The 22,623-nt window shown below is 35.1% G+C and overlaps 1 protein-coding gene across 9 annotated transcripts in view; it reads right to left on the reverse strand.

The window, feature by feature from the left end:
* The window catches only part of SNX14 (sorting nexin 14), a 102,977-nt gene that overhangs the window by 67,744 nt on the left and 12,610 nt on the right, over window positions 1-22,623 (reverse strand). For 6 of the 9 annotated variants that reach the window (XR_006717383.1, XR_006717384.1, XM_045498942.1 and 3 more), the window contains exons 2-7: window positions 15,868-15,988; window positions 14,204-14,280; window positions 14,044-14,122; window positions 9,683-9,726; window positions 7,803-7,890; window positions 2,845-2,929 (exon numbers count right to left, since the gene is read on the reverse strand). Coding sequence is in view for 7 of the 9 variants with exons in the window: in XM_045498942.1 (XP_045354898.1) it covers window positions 2,845-2,929; window positions 7,803-7,890; window positions 9,683-9,726; window positions 14,044-14,122; window positions 14,204-14,280; window positions 15,868-15,988 (494 nt within the window). In the remaining 2 variants the exon portion in view is untranslated. The remainder of the gene's footprint in view (window positions 1-2,844; window positions 2,930-7,802; window positions 7,891-9,682; window positions 9,727-14,043; window positions 14,123-14,203; window positions 14,281-15,867; window positions 15,989-22,623) is intronic. The other 3 variants (XM_045498941.1, XM_045498947.1, XM_045498944.1) reach the window with 1 other exon arrangement.

A 22,623-nucleotide genomic window follows, 5' to 3' on the forward strand; every position in this document is an offset into this window, starting at 1 on the left:
GGGAAACAAAAATAATATAAAAGCAGTGAGGGGGACAAAACAAAAGAGACTCATATATATGGAGAACAAACTGAGGGTTGCTGGAGGGGGTGGGAGGGGGGATGGGCTAAATGGGTAAGGAGCATTAAGGAATCTACTCTTGAAATCACTGCTTCACTATATGCTAACTAATTTGGATGTAAATTTTAAAAAATAAAAAATAAAGTTTAAAAAAAAAAAGATGCATCCATTTACTCAAAGCCTGAGTTCAAAGTGTTTGTCTTTAAAACAAAGACTATAATTAAAAAAAAAAAATTTTTTTTTAAATGAAAAAATAAAAAAAAGGGCACCTGGGTAGCTCAGTTGGTTGGGTGTCTGACTTCAGCTCAGGTCATGATCTTACAACTCGTGGGTTCAAGCCCCACGTCGGGCCCTGCTTTAAGTTCTGTGTCTCCCTCTCTCTCTCTGCCCCTCCCCCACTCACACTCTGCCTCTCTCTCTAAGATAAATAGACATGAAAAAAAATTTTTTTAATGAAAAAATAGAACAAAGACTATATTAAAAATACCTTTCTCACATAAAAACCTGCAAACAAATGTTTGTAGCAGCTTTATTCATAACTGCCCAAACTTGGAAGCAAGCAAGATATCCTTCAATAGGTGAATGGATAAATAAACTGTGGTACACCCATACACTGGAATATACCTGAGCAATAAAAAGAAAAGAGCTATTCAGGGGCAACCTGGGTGGCTCAGTTGGTTGAACATCCGACTTTGGCTCAGGTCATGATCTCATGGTTCATGGGTTTGAGCCCCACTTTGGGCTCTGTGCTGACAGACAGCTCAGAGCCTGGAGCTTGCTTCAGATTCTGTGTCTCCCTCTCTGCCCCTCCTCCACTCACATTCTGTATCTCTCTGTCTCTCAAAAATAAATAAATGTTAAAAAAATTTTAAAAAAACAAAAAAAGAAATAAGCTATCAAGCCATGAAAAGACATGGAGGAGCCATAAATACATTATTTTTAAATAAAAGAAGCTAGTCTGAAAAGGCCACATTATGATTCCAAGTATATCACATTCTGGAAAAGGCAAACTGTATGGACAGTAAAAAGATCAAGGGTTGCCAAAGGTTCATGAAGGAAAGAGGGAGAGATGATAGGTGAAACTAGTCAAAACCTACAGAATGCACAACACAAAGGGTAAACCCTAATGAAAACTATGGACTTTAATAATAATGTATCAATATTGGTATATCAATAGTAACAAATGTACCAATACAAGATGTTAATAGAGGAAAAGAAAGAGAGATGGGCACTCTCTATACTTTCTGCTCAATTTTCTGTAAACTTTAAACTGCTCTAAAAACTAAAATTTACTGGGGCACCTGGCTGGCTCAGTTGGTGGATCATGTGACTTTTGATCTCTGGGTTGTGAGTTCAAGCCCCACAATGGGTATAGAGATTACTTAAAAATAAAATGTTTAAAAAAATAATAAACAAATTTACGAGTAAAAAAAAACACTTTTCCTATGCTTTTTCCTGACGGTTTGGCCTTGACAAAATGGCTAAAGACAATCAGTTTGTTTTTGCCAGTGACAGGATGATGATTTTTAAGTTAATTTTTTTATTCAATTAAATTACACATATTCAAACTCTTCTACTTTTTGAATATGTTGAAAGTAAAACTATTTTAGTTCTTATGATATAAGATGAACACAGAAAACTAATTCCAATATAGAATTTAAAACGCTTCTCATACCTGAGGAATTACTCAGCAAAAAACAAACTAATGATTCGATTTAATTTTACCTCAACCCTGCTGAGAACATAATTTCCCCAAACGAACTGATTATATAACTGATATTATGAGAGACAGAAAATTGGTTCTGTGTTCAGATGAATTTGGGATGTGGTAAGTTAAAAACTAGTTGTCAAAGCTATTTCTTTGCTGTAGGACTACTCAGAAATTTTGGTATGCTAGTATTTACTGGGAATTTCCAGAAGGGGAATATAATATATAGTAATTACCAGAAAATATGACCATGAAACCTCTTCCACATGGTTATCTACATGCAGTAGTATGTAGTATCGATAAAGAATACCAAAAGCATTAGGAAAGCACTGACAAAGAATACCAAATACAAACACAAGGAAAATCAGTTTTGTAAAGAATCAACCCTAGAACAAGAAGTGATTTTGTTAAAGAAAAATTCCAGTTTGATCTAAGAGCGAGAAAAGTCCCAAATGAAGATTTCACTCATTAATCAGAAAACATTTACTATGTGCAAATCATGACAGTATAAAGAGGCCAGGACATACACAAAAAAATGCAAATAGGTGATCCTAACCAAAGCATAATACACAGTTAAAGACAAAAGTAGATTAAAATATCTGACTAGACAAGAAAGTATTTAAGTATACAATTTAGCCTCTATAGCAGAGTCACTAATTTTAGTAGAGAGAGAACATGATAACTGTAGTACTATGAAATTAAATGGTAGTGATATATACAATGGGCTGGAATAGGTCAAAACTGTTGAAACCATTAAGAAAAAAAAAGGGGGGGGGGGAAGAGATTATGTGAGGTACCTCAGAGGAAGTAATGAAGGCAAGACTATTATTCAAAAAAAAGATGAAAGTCATCAATAATGTATCCAAAAGTTAACTGTATTTTAATTTTCACAGATTACTGCGTTTTTGCAATCACTTACATTGTAAAACAAAATACTTAAAAAGATTTCAGTTTAAAGGAATACTTTCACAGCATTTGTGAATATCAGTTAATGCATCAGTATTCATACTTAGGTATTTAAGGTGAAAGCTGGTATATAAAAATCACTCAAACTTTGTAGTAGAAAACTATATTACCTTTCTGACTGGCTTTAACTATCACTTCTATATGCTTCATTGCTGCTTTTAACAGTTTCTTGGTTATAATAGATGGAATATCCACCTGGAAAAATTTAACATTAAAATAATACTTTTTAACATTAAAAATAAAATGACATTAAAATAACAATTAAAATAAACAAAATAAATAAAATAACATTAAAATAAAATAATTACCAGTGAGTTACAACGGCAGGAATATTATATTTAAGATGCTGGAACACATGATCTTAAAAGTTAGAGATATTATTTAGAAATCTTTCAAAAATAATTTTCTTGGATCATACTAACTGTAACTTTAGACAGTTTTCTACCATGGTAAAGAAAATGTATATTAAGGGTGCCTGGGTGGCTCAGTCAGTTAGGCGTCCGACTTCGGCCCAGGTCATGATCTCACGCTTTGTGGGTTCAAGCCCCGCATCAGGCTTTGTGCTAACAGCTTGGAGCCTGGAGCCTGCTTCACATTCTGTGTCTCCCTGTCTCTCTGCCCCTCCCCTCCTTGCACTCTGTCTCTCTGTCTCCCAAAAATAAATAAGTATTAAAAATTTTTTTAAAGAAAATGTATATTAACATGCATACACTATATACTATATTTTTCACAAAATATATCTTTATTCTTAGTTCTTTCATGTGTTTCTTTTAAACACAAAGAAAAATCTCAAGTAACATTATCCCTTTGAGACCATAAATTTCTGTTTATTAAGGTTACTTAAAAATGAAGTTTTCCATTCAGCTTACAAGATAAATCCTGGTTTTAGGCTATATGGAAGCATTCTATTTTGGAATAACACTAAATTTCATCATTCTCCACAGACATTTTTCAGCTTAAAGGCTGGAAACTGTGATTACTGCAGGTTAGCAATGAAAGGTTGAGGGCTTATATGCATGCACAGAAGAGATAAAAAAATAAGACTGAATTGCAAATAAAATGAATCACCAAAAACATGTTTATTGACTTCAACAGGTTTACCCTCTACCACAATACTCAACACATTATATTTTTCCCTTTATCAAAGGCATGAAAATATTGCATCATAGTAAAGTTTTGTGTTAACTCTTCTTTTTAAATTCTACATTAAGGAAGGGGGGGAAATCCCAGGCTAATAAATCTAGTAACTGTGATGGATCATAAACCCCCAATTTTTAGTGATCTACCAATAAAACCCAGAGCAGTTAACAGATGGCTGTATAAGATAAAACATATTCAATAAGAAGGGATATTTTTATTAGTTTTTCTTGTTGCAAAATAACACGACTCTTCATTTCTCCCTCATTTCTTGCCCTCAGTGATTATAAATTGCTATAATATTTATCAAACAGGATGTTTGTTTTCAAATATTATATAAAATCTTCTAAGAATACTCATGAAAATTTTCATTTATAAGTTCCATTTTTAAAGACTTGAGGTCACAATCAAAATGGTAAAATAATGGGTTCGTCACTAAACTTTAATTTAAAAAAAAAATACACCACTATTGTGTACCCTTAAATGATTCTTTATTTTCATTACCCCCAAACTGCCAGTTTACATTATTTAAGCAATGGTATCAAGGACAGAACACTGTACTAGGAATAAGTTGACCCAGGCATAATCCTTGACCCATTAGCTACCTCTGACACTTAATCAAAGTTAGTTTCTATATAATGGGTATGATAATGACCCACTTATCTCCCCGGATAATGATGCAGATAAAATGAAAAGAAAGGATGGGGTGCCTGGGTGGCTCAGTTGCATCTGACTGACTAAGCATCTGACTTTTCATGTCGGGCTCAGGTCATGATCTCATGGTCGTGAAATCAAGCCCCATGTCGGGCTCACTCCGTGCTGAGGGTGAAGCCTGCTTGGGATTTTCTCCCTTTCTCTCTCTGCCCACCCCCTTCAAAAATAAACATTTAAAAAAAAATGAAAAGGATAGATAGCGTTAACAATCCAAAAAACAAAAGTATATATTTGCAAATCATATATATGAATTCTTGTAACTCAATAATGAATAGACACCCCGGTTAAAAAATGGCAAAGAATCTGGATAGACATTTTTGAAAAAAAGATATACAAATGGCCAATAAGCATATGAAAAGATGCTCAATGCCACAAGTCATCAGGGAAATGTAAATCAAAGCCACAATGTTACTACTTCATATCCATTAGGCATGGTTAGAATCCAAAAATGAGATAATAACTAGTTCTGGCAAGGATGTAGAGAAATCAGAACCCTCATATACTACTGGTGGGAATGTAAAATGGTATAGCCACTTTGGAAAAGAGTCTGGTAGTTCCTCAAAAAATTAAACAGAGAGTTACTCGTTTGACCCAACAATTATATTCCTAAGTTTACACCCTAAAGAAATTAAAATATATATCCCCAAAACCATTAAAAACACTTGTACACAATGCTATGGCATTATCCAAAATAGCCAAAAAGTGGAAATAATCCAAATGTCCATCAACTGATGGATGGATAAACAAAATGTGGCATATCTACACAATGAAATATTATTCAGACCTAACAAAGAAGTCCTGATACATGCTACAACTATAACATGAATGAACTTTGAAAACTTTATGCCAAGTGAAAGTAACCAGTCACAACAGGCCGCATATTACATGATTCCATTTATATGAAATATCCAGAATTAACAAATCTATAGAGCCAGAAAGTAGATTGGTTGTTGGCTAGAGCTAAGAGGATGAAAGAACAAGGATTAATGGCTAAAGAATGAGGTCTCTTTTTGGGTGATAGAAACGGTATAAAATTGCTGTGATGGTGCATAACTCCAGGAATATCTGAAAAAACACTGAACATTTAAATGAGTGAGCTGTCTGGTATACAAAGTAGACCTCAATAAAGCTGTTACCAAAAAGTACATATAAAGCAATCCAAGTATGAGGTACTATGATTTTAAAATCACTAGGCTTGGGGCGCCTGGGTGGCTCGGTCGGTTAAGCGTCCGACTTCGGCTCAGGTCATGATCTCACGGTCCGTGAGGTCGAGCCCCGCGTCAGGCTCTGTGCTGACAGCTCAGAGCCTGGAGCCTGTTTCAGATTCTGTGTTTCCCTCTCTCTGACCCTCCCCTGTTCATGCTCTGTCTCTCTCTGTCTCAAAAATAAACAAACGTTAAAAAAAAAAAAAAAATTAAAATAAAAATAAATACAAAAAAATAAATAAAATAAAATCACTAGGCTTTCTCAAACCCAACACAGCAGAGCTATTCTTCTAAATTAATACTTATAAATTTATTGTAATGAATCAGCTTTTTGATCAATTGATTTTATTTGACTTACTCTAAGTTGTAATTTAAGTGACTTACTATCAACCAATTGATATTTCTTACTAAATCTTTTATTCCAATTAAACTCTATATATGTGCCTTAGAATTTTTTCAACAATACAATTAAGGGGCGTCTGGGTGGCTCAGTCAGTTAAGTGTCTGACTTCGGCTCAGGTCATGATCTCACGGTCCATGGGATCGAGTACTACATCAAGCTCTGTGCTGACAGCTCAGAGCCTGGATCCTGCTATGGATTCTGTGTCTCCCTCCTTCTGCCCCTCCCCCACTCACATTTTCTCTCTCTCTCTCTCTCTCTCTCTCTCTCAAAAATAAACATTAAAAAAAATTTAATTAAAAAGTAGACAATGTGTTTAATATTTATCAACTTTTTTCTATTTACAAAATGGTAAAAGTTCAATATGAAGAAAAATAAAGATGAACTGAAAGAAGTGCATGGTAAGAACCAAAAATCAGCATCAACCCATCATGTTGGTAAGAGTTAACAATAAGGATATATATGTACTTAATACACATATTAACAAGCTTTAATATGTAAGCTTTGTTTTCAATGTGGAAAAATACCACATATATTATTTTCCAGCCTCTTCCACTTGATTATATAAGGAAAATAATTTCTCATGTAAATAAGTACTATTCTACAAAATGATTTTTCATGGCTGTACAGGATTCTATAATTAGCATGTTCTATATTTTAATCAACAATTTTATCATTAGACATCAGATTTTCTTTTCAGTTTTCCTTTTCTTAAATTATACTACAATGAATCTTCGAGCATTCATTTTTACATACATCTCATGATTATTTATTTAAAATATATTATCAAAAATATAATTAAATTTGGGAGTATAGACGTTTTTAAGTCTTTTGTTAAAGATTAGCAAACTGCCCTCCAGTATATGAGTTATACCAATTTGGATTTGTACTTGTTCTGCCTGTTTCCCCACAATGACCATTACTAGACATTATCATTCTTTCCCAATCTGATAGGCAACAGAAGAGCATCTCATCAAAAAACTGTATTTATTTGATGTGAGACAACATAGTCTCAAGTGTTCACTGGCCATTTTTATTTTTCTTTTGTGAACTGCTTATTCATATTTTTGCATATCTTTTCTACAGTGATTGACTATTTTGTTAATTTCTCAAAAAAGTATAGAAACATTTAACAAGATTTACCTTTATTTAGTAATTGTAGAGAGATGATATATACCAGTTTATTGTCAATGTGCTCAATTCTATCAAACTGACAAGGCAGTATACAAGCATGTGTGTCTATAGCCAACATACTGTAACTACATACAAAGACCCAAACATATGACTTGAAACATTTTTTAAAAAAGTAGATCATAATCATCGCCATTTACTCAATAAATTCATCTAACTAGAACGATGCTTTTTTTCCTACAGTTGTCTTTAGTTGTCTTTTTATTTCTAATTACTACAAACCAAGGTGCATTAGCATTAAAGGAAGTAAAACTTATCAATACATCAAAAATGACCCATTTACCTTTTAATCTAAAAAAATTAAAGTGAAGAAAAAAATACTTATAGTATAGGATAAAGTAAAACTAAGATTTAAAAAAAAAACACCTTTTTAGGAATAATAAAACCCCAAATTCCCAAATTTCTCATTATAAATATATACCTTGTGAATCCTTCGAATTAAGACAGATGCAAAAAACCGTAATGTAATTCTCAGCTCATCAACAAAGGACTCATCATCTGTTACATCCCTTCAATTAAGGAGAAAAGCAAGCATTTAAGAGCTCAGAGAAATACACCATTACTCCTTCCACAAACCCGGGATAGTTCAGAACTTCCTCTTTTTTTCCTTTTAATTATGCTATTTTCCTTTGCTTTTTAAACAATGCATTACATTACAGAATAAAAGATAAAAATGTACAATGAAAAAATAAGCATCTCCCATAATTCTAGTACCAAGACATAATCATTACTAAGTAAACTGTAGTATATATTTCCCTGTAGACAACCACATATACAAAGTTATATTTTTATAATACTACAATCATTTTCTAAACATCATTAAAGAAATTTCTAAGAAACAAAACAAAGAATAATATGAGAGGAGCAACAGAATTAAATTAATACAAAATTTTAATTTGGTTTAAAATATTTATAGATTAATATTATAAACTGATTGTAAAGGGTAAAAAATAATAATTCTATTTGAAAAAGAAAATAAAGTGAAACTCAAACATTTTTAAATGGAAATTTTAATAACTTTCTTCTGAGAAGTTACTTTTCATTTTCCTGAAGTCTTGAGGTCCCTAGAAGAATTAGGTCACTTCCCTAATCAAAGCAAGCGAGAAAGGTATGTATAATGGTGATATCCTGAACTTGGAGATGGTGCTATTTAGTCCCTTGGCAGAATAAAGAAGATAATTGTATTAACCACGCTTCCTACTATTAATCCCAGGAAAGTGGCTATTTCAGTATCAATTACTACACTGAAGAGAAAATACATACTTTAATATTTAGAAATACAGCCAGCTTTAATGAAGAGTCATAACACGGGCAGGAGTGAGGGGAATATTCACAACAGGATTCATTATACAAAAAGACTTATCATCAACTTTACTTAAATGGCAAATGCCCCATATTTAAGACAGAATCCAACATAAAAATATTAATTTACATAGCTTTTCAGGAAAATATGGCATATAAATTGGATATCAAGTTTAATACATATAGAGCATCTCACCTACTAGCGGCTTTTAATTAGAAAATTCAAAATATATAAAATTAAGACAGATGTCATTGAATATTACATCTGTAAGTCATATAGGTGTAAGTGTTCAAATATGTAACTAAATACACGATGTTTTTGTAAGGAAACATTTACTAAGTATATAATTTGAATTTCTGATTCTCAAACTAGATTAATTTTTTAGATCTAGAGTATTTTCTATATCCTTCCAAGGCAAAGGGTGCTTGTACATCCATAGCAGATACTAAAAACAGTTACTTTGGAAAAAAACATTAATATTCTAGGAAAATACTATTAAAATTATATTTCAATTTAATGAAACATCTGAATATAAATTTGCCTCTAAATGTACAATTATTTCAAATATAGAAAGCGCATACAAAATATTAAGTTACTACATTCAGGAGTGATAAGAAATTCTCTAAGTTGATTTTCCTTCAAAAAGCAGCCTAGGTTTTTCTTCTTTGCTGTCACTAAACTGTTAATTGATTGCCTATGTCTATGGTTCTTATCTAGGGCCAATTATGCCTCCCAGGTAATATCTGGCAATCTCTGAAGACATTTTTGATGATCACAAATAAGAGGATGAGGGGGTATTACTGGTAGATAATGGAAAAAGGCCAGGAGTTCTGCTAAACATCCTATAATACACAGGACAGCCCCTCCAAAAGAAGAATTACTTGGCCTAAAATGTCAATAGTGACAAAGTTGAGAAATCCCGGCCTACACTGAAAACATTTCATTAGCACACTTCATTGTATTCAGTAAAGAAAAAAGGTATTATAGAAAGAACATACCTGTACCACGGATAAACAAAGTTTTCCAACACTAATTCAAGAACCTGTATAAAAATTATTTTTTAAAGAAAAATCAAATTAATTAACTAATTCTAGGAAAATAAACCATACTAAATAATATATATTACCAAGAACCAATTTTATTATCCTAAATATTGACATCTAATATCATACTTTCACATGACAAAGTGTGTATGTCAACCTTACATGGTTGTTGTGATGATCAAAAACAAAATATGAGGGGCACCTGGGTGGCTCAGTTGGTTAAGTGTCCAACTCTTGATTTCAGCTCAGGTCATGATCTCATGGTTCCTGAGTCCAAGCCCCATGGTGGGCTCCACGCTGACAGCGAGGAGCCTGCTTGGAATTCTCTCTCTCCCCCTCTCTCTCTCTGCCCCTTTCCTGCTTGTATGCACACATGCTCTATCTCTCAAAAATAAATAAACATTAAAAAAAAGAACATATGTGAAAGCCGTAAAACTCCATAAAAAGAAAAATTGCTATTAGAATGATATACACACATTTCTAAATATTCCTACAATTAAATAAAAAAAAAACCACTTAAATTTTTCCTGACTTCTCTGAAGAGTCACTGAACTACAAGTTCTATGGAAAGAAGAAAAATATAGGTTAGCCTTTTAGATTCCTAACTTTCTCTATAAATCAGTATTCCTTGAATAAAATGAAGAAACAAGTAGGTAAGACTTACATAAGGGGTCAAATTTAGGAATCAGTGATTACTTTTATAAGGGGTCAAATTTAGGTATAAGTGATTACTTCAGAAGGGAGAATTGTGACTAAAGAAACAATGAGGGGGACTTCTGGGGAGCTAATAATGCTTTGTTTCTTGATCTGGGTGCTAGTTATATGGATATGTTTACTTTGTGAAAATTTTAGGCTGTAAATTTATAATCAGTATATAAATTATAAGTAAAAAGTAACAACTAAAGAAACCCTAGGTGTTAAACTTTACATTTCTTGGAGCACTTGGTGGCTCAGTTGGTTGAGCATCTTTTTGATTTCAACTCAGGTCATGATCTCACAGTTTGGGAGTTTGAGCCCTGCATTGGGCTGTCTGGGCTGACAGTGTGGAACATGCTTGGGATTCTCTCTCTCTGCCCCTTCCCTGCTCGCTCTCTCCCTCTCTCTCTCCCAAAATAAATAAATAAACATTAAAACAAAAACAAAAACAAAAAAAACTTTCCATTTCTTGTGTCTGGGTGTAGCAGTATGTTAATTTTTAAAAAGACCTGCAACAGGGTGACTGGGTGGCTCAGTCAGTTGAGCATCCAACTTCAGCTCAGGTCATGATCATATGGTTCCTAAGTTTAAGCCCCACATTGGGCTCACTGCTAGTAGCACAGAACCTGCTCCAGATCCTATGTCCCTCCCACCACCTGACCCTCCCCTGCTCATGCTCTCTCTCTCTCAAATAAACATTAAAAAAAATGTGTCTATTGCAAATGTAGAACCAAAAGTTTTAAAAAATAATAAAAAATAATAAAGACTTGCAACAGTGGGCAGTAACTTTTAAAAGCAGTAAGGAGAGAATGAAACAATATATCTAATCTGACTATATGCCTATATTCCTTCTCTGGCAGCAATAAGAAAGGTTACAGATTCTCTAAATATTAAGGCAAGATTTGATTTTTTTAATTAGAAAAACTAAGCACTGGTGATTATCAGGTGGGAAAATAAAATACATATAAGCAGGGATATGACACAGAAACTAGAAAGTCTGCCATTAAACATCTGGTCTTATTTTATTTCCCAATTCCAATCACTAATTACTATTGATTTTACATCCTGGGTAGCTCTCTTCTACAGCTCCATTGATCAGTCCTTATTTTCTCACTCCTAAATTGTAGCAACAGCCTCTAAACTAGTCTCCTTCCAAGCTAGCTCCCTTCTACCCACCACAAAGCTGTTAGAGTAACCTAAAACATATATTTGAACATATTATCCCCCCCACCCCGTATAAACCTTCAATTTCTCAAACCACAATATATCAAAGTAAGAAAAGTGGAGCTGCACTAATTTTAAAGGGTGGGAGAAAGATGTCTGCCAGCAGCTGTGACCATTACTTTCTTTTCACCTCCCACTACATCCTATGAGTCACATCTGAAAACTCCAGTTACACAGTTCAAAAATCACTGGCTTCCATGATCAATTACACTCCTTCAGCAAAGTCCTTTTAGTCTTTTGATGATCTGATTTCTAAAGCGCCATATAAGAACTGGTTAAGGGGCACCTGAGTGGCTCAGTCGGTTAAGCGTCCTACTTTGGCTCAGGTCATGATCTCATGGTTCGTGAGTTTGAGCCCCACGTCAGGCTCTGTGCTGACAGCTCAGAGCCTGGAGCCTGTTTCAGATTCTGTGTCTTCCTCTGCCCCTCCGCCGCTTGCACTCTGTCTCTCGCATTGTCTCAAAAATAAATAAACATTAAAAAGAAAATTAAAAAATAAAGAAATAAATATAAACTGGTTAAGAACTAAGCCAGACTTGGGTTTTAGAGTGAGTTCTGCTACCAAGCAGCTATGAACTTAAGAAAATTATTAAAACCCTCTAAAGTCCAGTTCTGGTAAATTCATCATAATAACACCTATTTTATAGGTTGTGTGATTTCAGAAAATAATGTAAGTAATTAGTATTATGCCTAATACAGAGCAATAACCAATAAATATTAGCTGCTACAATATAGTATCTTCACTGCCCACATCCTCCCTCACATTTTGCCCTCCAGCTTACTGAACACCTTGTTTCAAGGCCTCTCTTTCCTTTCAAAAGCTCTTCCTAAACCATGAAATACCTTTTTCCACACACTATCAGTTATAGAAGTATAGAAGTATAACTTCTAGTTATACCTTCTGGTTGCCCCTCTCAACAGTTATTCATTTCTTCCTCTGTACTAATAATATACATTGCACATTTCTTCCATTATTGCCTGCATTTACATTATATTGTATGTACCTGTTTATATGCCTACCTCCCCTCCTAGACTGAAATTCCTAGAAGAAAATGACCATATCTTATTTCTCCTTCTATTCCTGGAGCCAAGTCCCGTTCCTGCCTATAGTAAAATCTCAAAAAATGTTTTTAAATGTTGGAGCTTACATTTACTGAACACCAATAAGTGCCAGGCAGTCAGCCAGGAGCTTCCCTTAAGTTCTTTCTTTCTTTCTTTTTTTTTTTTTTTTAAAGAAATTAATGAAATGCCAAAGACACATAATACTCTTATTAGAGGTCTTCTCTTCAGCAGACCTCATCAAATCAGCACTCTCCAATAAAAATGTAATGTGAGCCACATATGTAGTCTTAAATTTTCTAGTACCTACACTTTTTAAAAAGTAAAAAGAAACAGGTGAAATTGATTTTACAATATATTTTATTTAAACCAATATGTATCTAAAATATTATCATTTCAACATGTAATCAATAAAATATATAATAGGATACTTTACCTTGCTTTTTTCTTACTAAATCCTCAAAATCACATCTCAATTTGGGCTAATACATTCCAAGTTGTTTATTAACAGCCACATGTGGCTAGTGGCGACCATACTAGACAGCATAGTCCTAAATCAAGGAATCTTGAAGATGAAAAAGGACTTACAGAAGAAATGAAAAAGAAAAGTGCCAACAGTTTGGCATTTATGTAGCCGAAGGATACAAATTGGAAAAGAAGATAATTAGGTAGGATTCAGGAGCCTAATGCTATTCTTCAACTAATTAGCATTCAACTTAATTCAGTACATATCTATCAACTACCAACAAAATATCTGGCACTACAGTTAGTGCTGGGAACAAATGGGACCCTATTCTCTGCCTTCAAGGACTTGACTGTTTTCTCAGATCAATGGGGAAAAAAAGTCTCTAAAAGAAATAACTGAAATATATGTTACCCAAAAGGTACATATAAAATGTGACTGCAACAAAGAAAAGGGAGCATTTTATTCCTACATTATGTGGAAACCGTGACAAGTATCCTGTCCTCCACTCTACCCTTCAGCCAGTGTCAAAACTGGGATCATAATTCAGCAGGACAGACTTGCTCCTTATAGCTCATGTCTCCTTTTGGAATTACAAAATAGTATTGTCTTACCATAAAGATGACTATTGTTATAAAGTTAAGCAATATCTAGGTAAAACAGTGCTTTCTTTGGCTAAAATGTCCATTTAAATTAGACATAGGATCCAAAAACATTTCTAACTTACCATTTGAGTTGCATATTTCATAATAACCAACTATCTAGTCAAGAATTGATTAGGTGGCATATATTAAGATGTTCCTTGACTAAAGTTTCCATAGTATTTAATATTTTCCGCTTGAGTATATTTGACAATATTAAATAAACCTGTTACCTCTGAGAGAGATGCATCAACCTTGGAAGAAATTTTCAAATCTAGCCATGGCTGGTAGTTTTCAAGTAGTAAGGAAGGCCTAAAGAAAATCATACAATTAAAATGCTTGAAATCCAAAAGGTAATTGGAAGGATCAACACATAAAAAATGTTTAACTTACCTATGTCGTTTACATTTCACTTTACCACAAACAGCACAGCTACGACCTTGAGGAAATAATTCTTGAAGTCCTAACTGCTAAAAAAGGGAAATGAGGAAGGGGAGAGATTTGCCTTTACTTTACAGGTAATATTTACTAAAGAGAATAATCTTTTCAAAAGCTTATCAATGTATAAATTCAGCAAATTTTTAAAAAAATTATCACTTGTATGCTGTAACACTGAAATCATTCCTTGTAATAAATACTGCTGGCTAAATTAAACTGCCAAATCAAAGAGAAAAAATACCTGATGAAATGCATTATAATACCTAAGCCAAATTTCCAAGCTTAAAATTAAGGACAGTTGTTATGTTTACTTATTAAAAAAAGAAAAATCGATCTATATTTGAAAATGATACTCTACTGAAAAAATGTAAGAAAAAACTATTTTTTATTTCTCTAAAACCTTAACTTCAATTAGGAGAAAGAGAAGTAATGTTCCTGACAAAATATGGGGGGCATCACTGGGGGGCGTTTGGGTGGCTCAGTCAGTTAAGCGTCCCATTCTTGGTTTCGGCTCAGGTCATGATCTCATGATCATGGGATCAAGCCTCGTGTCTAGCTCCACACTGAGCATGGGGAGCCTGCTTGAGATTACCCTTCTGACCCTCCCCCACTCGTGCACACATGTGCACATGCTTTCTTTTTCTCTCAAAATAAATAATCATTCAAATATGAGGCACCCCCTTCCTCTGTGTTTTTTTCTTAGTAGAAATACCAACAAATCTAAAAAGAGGGACTGAATTAACTTGAAGAATTATTAAGCGAGACTTCAAGATATCTACACACTAGTGACTTCGCCTACTCGACATAGATTCAGTACACTACCACCCTAATGAAATTTCAGATGTACAAATTATTTTGGTTAAGCAAACTTCCTAATTATTTCTGTCTCTTTTTATGGAGCAAAAAGACATTTAGGAAATTAACAGGGTTAGATCATTTAATCCAGAGTTCCCTAATTGTGTCTGTGCCTCAGAATCACCTGGAAAGTCTTTAACAAATACTGACTATGAGGTCCTAACCAAGAACTATTCCATCAAAATCTGGTGGGAAGGCCTAGGAATCTCTATTTTAAAGATTCCTCAGGTGATTCTACTATACAACCAATCTGAGAACCTCTGTCTTAATTTATTGTCTTCATGGTTAATATGCAGTTAGAGGACACTCTAAAATTATGGATCTCAGGGCACCTGGGTTGCTCAGTAGGTTAAGTGTCCAACTTCAGCTCAGGTCATGATCTCACATTCATGAGTTCGTGAACTGTGCTGACAGCTCAGAGCTTGGAGCCTGCTTTGGTTTCTGTGTCTCCCTCTCTCTCTGCCCCTCTCCTGCTCACACTCTCTCACACTCTCAAAAATAAATAACATTAAAAAATAAAATAAAATTATGGATCTCAACTTTTTGAGAATTTTGTATTTTCTTTTCATAGCTCCCTATAGAACTATATACCTTCAAAAATATACACATAAATTTCATTTTGAATATGTTCTTATGTCTTCCACTATTAAATAATAGCAGAGGGATTTTTTAAATCACTGCTTTAACATGCTTTCAATAATAATATTAAACAGCACAGATAATACATGCTGACTCTTTCAAAAATAAGAACACAAAAATTTTACCTTGGGTTTGTATTTTATTGTGAAGAATATATTTGGTAAGAGAGAATCTGGTCCCAATGAGCAATAGAAGGTAACAACTCCAGCAACAAATGACCAGAAGATCATTAAAACATGAAGATACCTTAGAAATAAATGAAAATAATTATTACAACCAAACAAAAGTATAAAATTTAAGTTATTCCTTCAATGATTCAACAAGTATTTATTAAGCACCTACCATATCAGACTGAAGACAGATCTCCAATTGTCATGTCTCTGATATATTTATTTAACTCTAAGGATCACAGAATGCATGCTATCAAATGTACATTTCATTTAAAGTATATGAAAGTATAAATTTTCAGTATTTTGTAATTTGGTACCTAGGTTTGACTAGTCTATATTTTTCCAAAAGACCTTCCAATAATATTGGTAGTATTAATACACCATCAAAATTCTGATTATTTTTCATTAAATCAAAAAAAAACTTTACTGACTGACTAATATTTTGTGCTACCCAGTACTACACTCTAGGGAGACAACTGGGAATAGCACTGCCATGATCTTTACATGCATGGAAAACATGATCTAGTAGATGTAACAGGTAAGTAAATGAGCACAATACAGTGTGATCATGTGTTCTATATTATGACAAGAGAAAGCATACATGATATGGGAACACCTCAGGCAGAATATATAACCCAAATTTAAAAGGACAAAAAAGCTTTTTTCAAAGAAAGCAGTATCTATGGAAAAGCTTAAAAGAGTGAGTAGCAGAAACCCAACAGAAAAGAATAGGGTAGAGAAATGAGGGACTTGGAAAGAGACAGGGGAATTCAAACTTGGGAAAACCACATGAACTAAGATTTGAGCATAGCTCCAAGGACGAAGTGGCTTTAAGATGAATCTTAAAACAAAACAAAACAAAACAAAACAAAACAAAACAGGGGCGTCTGGGTGGCTGTCAGTTTAGAGTCCCACTTCAGCTCAGGTCATGATCTCATGGTTCATGACTCCAAGCCCCATATCGGGCTTGCCGCTGTCAGCACAGAGTCCTCTTAGGATCCTCCGTCCCCCCCTCTCTCTGCCCCTCCCCTGCTCATGCTCTCTGTGTCTCAAAAATAAACATTAAAAAAAAAAAAAGAAACAGAAGCCAGATGATATGGAGTCATAAAATAAGGCATCTTAACATGTCTCAATACAGGCAGTCCTCATACTGCACAGTCCTGATATGCACAAATTTTTGTTAGCACAATTTTGTGAAACACCAGTCCCCCAACAACACAGTTCAAATCCCAATTACCATATTATGTCTATTAATTGATAACTGTATAAGGTACGTGCTAGTTCTTCAGTCCACAAATCACTATGTAGTGGTGAGAGGAGAATGAAGCCAGGCCACAGAAAGAGAAAAAGGGAAGTGAAGAAGTATTGGTTGCATTTTAAATTCCGGTTCTACGTGTCTCTGAAGCCTAGCTACTACAACTCCAGTTCTTTCTGCACTTACAAAAACTTCCAAGGATTCCACTCTTTGCCAAACCTAGCGTGAGTTTAGTTTCTGTCTAAACTCTGTCTAAAGAATTACTTGTCTACCACAAGTAATATCTAGGAGACAATGAAGAGTAAGAAGATTTTAGGAATTTTCAAAGTTTTACGAAGGAGAGTGGTATCACTAGACTCTATAATCAAAAAACCACTCTGGCTGCAGTATAGAGATAGCAGCCTAAACTGGAAACATGCAGGCTAATTAGAAAGCTGCAGTAATCCACAGGAATAAAAGGATAGCCAATACAGAGATAAAAAGCGGATTGTTCTGCAACACCTAAGAGGAAGAATTAAGAGGACTGAGTTGTTGATTATGTGAGCTGAAGGAATAGGGAAAAAAATCAGTTCTCTTTGGACATGCTAAATTTCAAGTGTCTTAAAACATGGCAAGCCGAGATGCTTCACGAGCAGTTAAATATTGGGTAGTTTAAATCTCTGCAGAGAATATGGGCTAAGGAAAAGATTTTGGGGATTATCACATAAAGGTCACTGAAGTCATGGGAATAAATGAAATGACCAAAGGAAAAGCTACAGAATGAAAAAAGAAGAGAGACGTTTAAGAAATAAGCAGAGCCAGATAAATTTATAAAGGAATTAGAAGAGCTGGGAAGAAAACCAAGGATCAAGTCATAAAAGCTGTCAAGGCAAAAAAATCAATCAATCAATCAACAGGGACAAAGTAGTTAACATGATCAAATATTTGTAAAATTAAGTAAAAGACAGTTTAGCAACTGAGAAATTTTAGCAACAAAAAAAGGCACTGATGAACTGGCAAAAGCAATGTTAGTAGAATGGCAAAGGACCACAGTGGATTACAGAGTGAAATGGAAGTAAAAAAGTAAAGTTGGTAAATGTGGTGAATTCACTTTTTAAAGGAACGACGGGCTAAGGTGGTGGCTGGAGGAAGATAATGAGTGAAAATGTTTAGTAAAACCTAATCATATTTAAATGTTGACAGGATAGCAGAAGAAAAGAGAAAAAAAGGAAGGAGAGAAGAACTAATTGAATAACATCGTAGTGAAGACAGCAGTAGTTGGGATTCAGAGCCTAAATAGAATAGTAATAAGAGGGGGAGATATCTCTTCCCAAATACCAGAGAGAAAGAACAGATGGATGGGAATGCAGTTAAACCTGTCAATTCAGTAGTGAGGATTAAAATATAGTGGACTTCAAGTGAAATAGGAGATGCTCAGAGAAAAGGCAAAGGTTGTAAGATAAGTTCTAGCAGATTGGGGAAGTTCTGAAACAGCTGCTCAGGAAAAGTAAAGAAAAGGGTATTCTGAGGAACTGCTGGACAATACTGAAGTTGAAGAGTTAAATTTACAGATTTGGGACTTTCTCTTAGCATTCAGTGACCAAGATATAAACACTAAAAAAGCAAGCAGCATCATTGATCCAAGATTTGAATTTTGTCAGGTGAGTGCATAGAAAGGAGTTAAGGATTCTGGTAAGAGAGTGGTTGAAGTGATGGACCATGGATTCTAAGCTAGACCAACTCTAAACTGCATAGGAAAGCAACAACAGAAGTGAAATAACAGATAGGAAGAAAACAAAGGAGTCAGGGGGCTGAGAAGTCAAGGAGCAGGTACAATGTGACTGAATGAATGAAAGAAGTAGACAATGGTCAGCAAGAAGGATACTTGTTTTTTAAGATTTTGGAGGTAAAGCTCTTTCTGGTGATAATAAGGGCCACTGTATGTTGATCCAAGTGGAAGGCTGAAAAGGAATCACCTCAAGATAGACTATTTGGTTGGTTATTCACACAAGCACTGAAGTCACCTAGAATGATGATAAGATTTAAAATGGAGAGAAAGTTTATAACCCACAAATCAAAGTCATCTATAAACAAACACAAATGACCTGGAGATTGATATCAATGAGAAAACAGACAAATGGCATATGTTTCAAAGGAGTAAGAGACTTCTGCTTCCTTGTCAGAATGATTGGTACCAGACTTACCTTCAAACCATAAACAACTATAAAATAGGACAAAACATATGCAGTAACTTTCAGGCACTGGACAACAGGTAGTAGAGGATTGTAATCTGATTGTAACCAAGCACACAATTGAGTTCCACATCCATCCCAGTTCTCTGACTGGGAACAATGTCCCAAGTACAGTATGGAATACAAAAGATTACAGAAGACCTGGGAGCTCAGAACTGGGAAATATACAGCACCAAGTAGTAAGAAGTGAAGATGGATGATTAGAGGGTGCTTACCTATTAACAGACAGTGACCAAGTAAATATAAAAGCTCTGAAACAAAGACTCAGCCACCAAACCAAATGAATTGCCTGGTCTTAATGTTGGCTGCAGAACAAAATAAAAACCCCTTAAACTTGTATGGTCCCTTTCAGTCTGGCCCCAGTTCACCTTTCTACTCTTACAGCTTCCCATTCCTTTTTTTTTTTTTTTAGGTTTATTTATTTTTGAGAGAGAGTGAGTCTGTGTATGTGAACGAGCAGGGGAAGGGCAGAGAGAGAGGGAGACAGAGGACCCAAAGCGGGCTCTGTGCTGACAGTGGAGACCCCAATGCGGGGCTCAAATTCGTGAACAGTGAGATCATGACCTGAGCTGAAGTCGGACGCTTAATGAACTGAGCCACTCAGGTGCCCCCCCCCCCTTTTTTTTAAAGTAATCTCTACACCCAACATGGAACTTGAACTCACAGCCCTGAGATCAAGACTCACATGCTCTACTGACTGTGCCAGCCAGGCACCCCTCTTCCCATTCCTTTATCCAAAGCTTCACTCTAACCAAAATAGCATAACTGACATCAAGCTTTAAAAAAACAAAAAGCAATAAAACCCTATGCTTGGAAACTAACCCAAATTATAGAGATATTTCTAAATTTTTTTTTAAGTTTATTTATTTTTGAGAGATAGAGACAGAGAGACAGAGAGATAGACAGAGAGATGGAGGGGAGGGGCAGAAAGACAGGGAGACACAGATCCAAAGCAGGCTCCAGGCTCTGAGCTGTCAGGGCAGAGCCCAATGCAGGGCTCAAACTCATGAACTGTGAGACCATGACCTGAGCTGAAGTTGGACACTTAACCCACTAAGCCACCCAAGGCACCCCTTAGAGGTATTTCAAAGAGGAGATTATGAAATTCTTGTCCACAGCTGCTTACCAAAAATCATTTTGACCAAGACAGACATGACTCAGAATTCAGAATTTTTAGGTTCTGAACAGTACATATTTCATATATAATTTAACACCTCCAGTGAGATCTAATGCAATACTCCATAACCACATATTAATACCTCTGCAGCAAAATATATGAACTATAAGAAATAAGTAAGTCAGAAATAAATACTATAAATAGTCTCATGTCTATTCAGGTCAGGTTTTGTCATCAAATGTAACTGGTGTCAGTCAAATCTAGGAGAAAAGTTACTTCTTCAGAGCCTTCTGATTTCAAAATTACAGATTAGGAATTATAGACCCGTACTCAGACTGAAAGACAATGTATGGACTATAACTAAGGCAAGCAATAACTATGGTATTATTTAAGAAAAAAATCTGGGGGCGCCTGGGTGGCACAGTCGGTTAAGCGTCCGACTTCAGCCAGGTCACAATCTCGTGGTCCGTGAGTTCGAGCCCCGCGTCAGGCTCTGGGCTGATGGCTCAGAGCCTGGAGCCTGTTTCCGATTCTGTGTCTCCCTCTCTCTCTGCCCCTCCCCCGTTCATGCTCTGTGTCTCTCTGTCCCAAAAATAAATAAATGTTGAAAAAAAATTTTTTAAAAAAAAAGAAAAAATCTGTATCTTTATTTTTATTTTTTTGAGAAAGAGAGAGCATGAGCAGGGGAGAGGCAGAGAGAAAGGGAGACAGAGGATCCCAAGCGGGCTCTGCGCCAACAGCAGCAGGCCTGCTCAGGAACTCGAACTCACAAACTGAGAGATCATGACCAGAGCCAAAGTCAGGCACTCAACCAATTGAGCCACCCAGCTGTCTCCAAAATCTGTATCTTTAAATGCATTACCCCTGTGGTTCTCAACGAAGAGTGTTTTGTCCTCCAGGGGACATTTGGCAGTATATTTCTGATAGTCACAACTGTGGGGAGAGGGGAAAGGAAAGTACACTATTGACATCAAATGGCTAGAGGCCAACGCTCCTGCTAAATACCCTACAATGCACATGCCAGTCCCCCAACAACAAAAAATTATCTAACCCAAATTATCAAAAGTGCTCAGGTTGAGAAATCCTGCGTTAATCAGAGACAAATGTTAAAACCAACAAGCTAAACACTCAGAAAGTTGGGGAAAAATCAGGATCCAAACACAGAAAAAGGAAGAAAATAAAAAAGAAAGGAATCAAAATCAATAGACAACAATGACGAGAAAAATAACAAAATACAAGCTAGGTTTTTGAAAAATTAATAAAATAAGTAAACCTCTAACTGGAAACTAGTGGAGATTACTAGGGCACCAATTATAACTTAAAATAGTGATAATTACGGGTTCCTGGGTGGCTCAGTTGGTTAAGCATCCGACTTCAGCTCAGGTCATGATCTCACAGTTGGTGAGTTCAGGCCCCACTTCGAGCTCTGGGGTGACAGCTCAAAGCCTGGAGCCTGCTTCAGAATCTGTGTGTGTGTGTGTGTGTGTGTGTGTGTGTGTGTGTGTGTGTCTGCCCCTCCCCCACTCATTCTGATTCTCTCTCTCTCTCTCAAAAATAAACATTAAAAAAGATTTTTAATTGATAATTAAACTAAAAGAGTAAGTATTTATCCTACTTTTCCAATTTGAGCTGTACTAAATTGTAACTAAATCTAACAGATGAAGTAAAGCAATTCTAGACAGAAAAAAAAAAAGAATTCAAATTTTAAAATATACACAGAATAAAAAATATGAGAAAATCATCATGTTGCAACCTATAATGAAGTAACTCATTCAGGGAATAAGTGATAAAAACCCAAAGAGAAGGTTTGTTGGGCACAGTATTAGCTGTCACTACCCAATTCCACAAAAAGTGAGGCAACTCCATCTGATGTGGAATTATCCTCTCAGGTGACATAAGATGTACATAACATCACCAAAGTATTCTGCACACACACAAAAAAAATCTAAATGATTGAACTTATAAATCTAACACCTTGTCTCCAAAAAAAAAATTGCAGGTGAAGACATAAAACAAAAATCAAAACAAAAAAACAAACCAAGACACCACAAGGAAACTATTAGCAAAAGTGAAAAAATGACCCAGTTTATTCAACAAGTCAATGGTGG

Source organism: Leopardus geoffroyi, chromosome B2 (genome assembly GCF_018350155.1).
Source record: "Leopardus geoffroyi isolate Oge1 chromosome B2, O.geoffroyi_Oge1_pat1.0, whole genome shotgun sequence".
In the NCBI taxonomy this organism is placed as follows: domain Eukaryota; kingdom Metazoa; phylum Chordata; class Mammalia; order Carnivora; family Felidae; genus Leopardus; species Leopardus geoffroyi.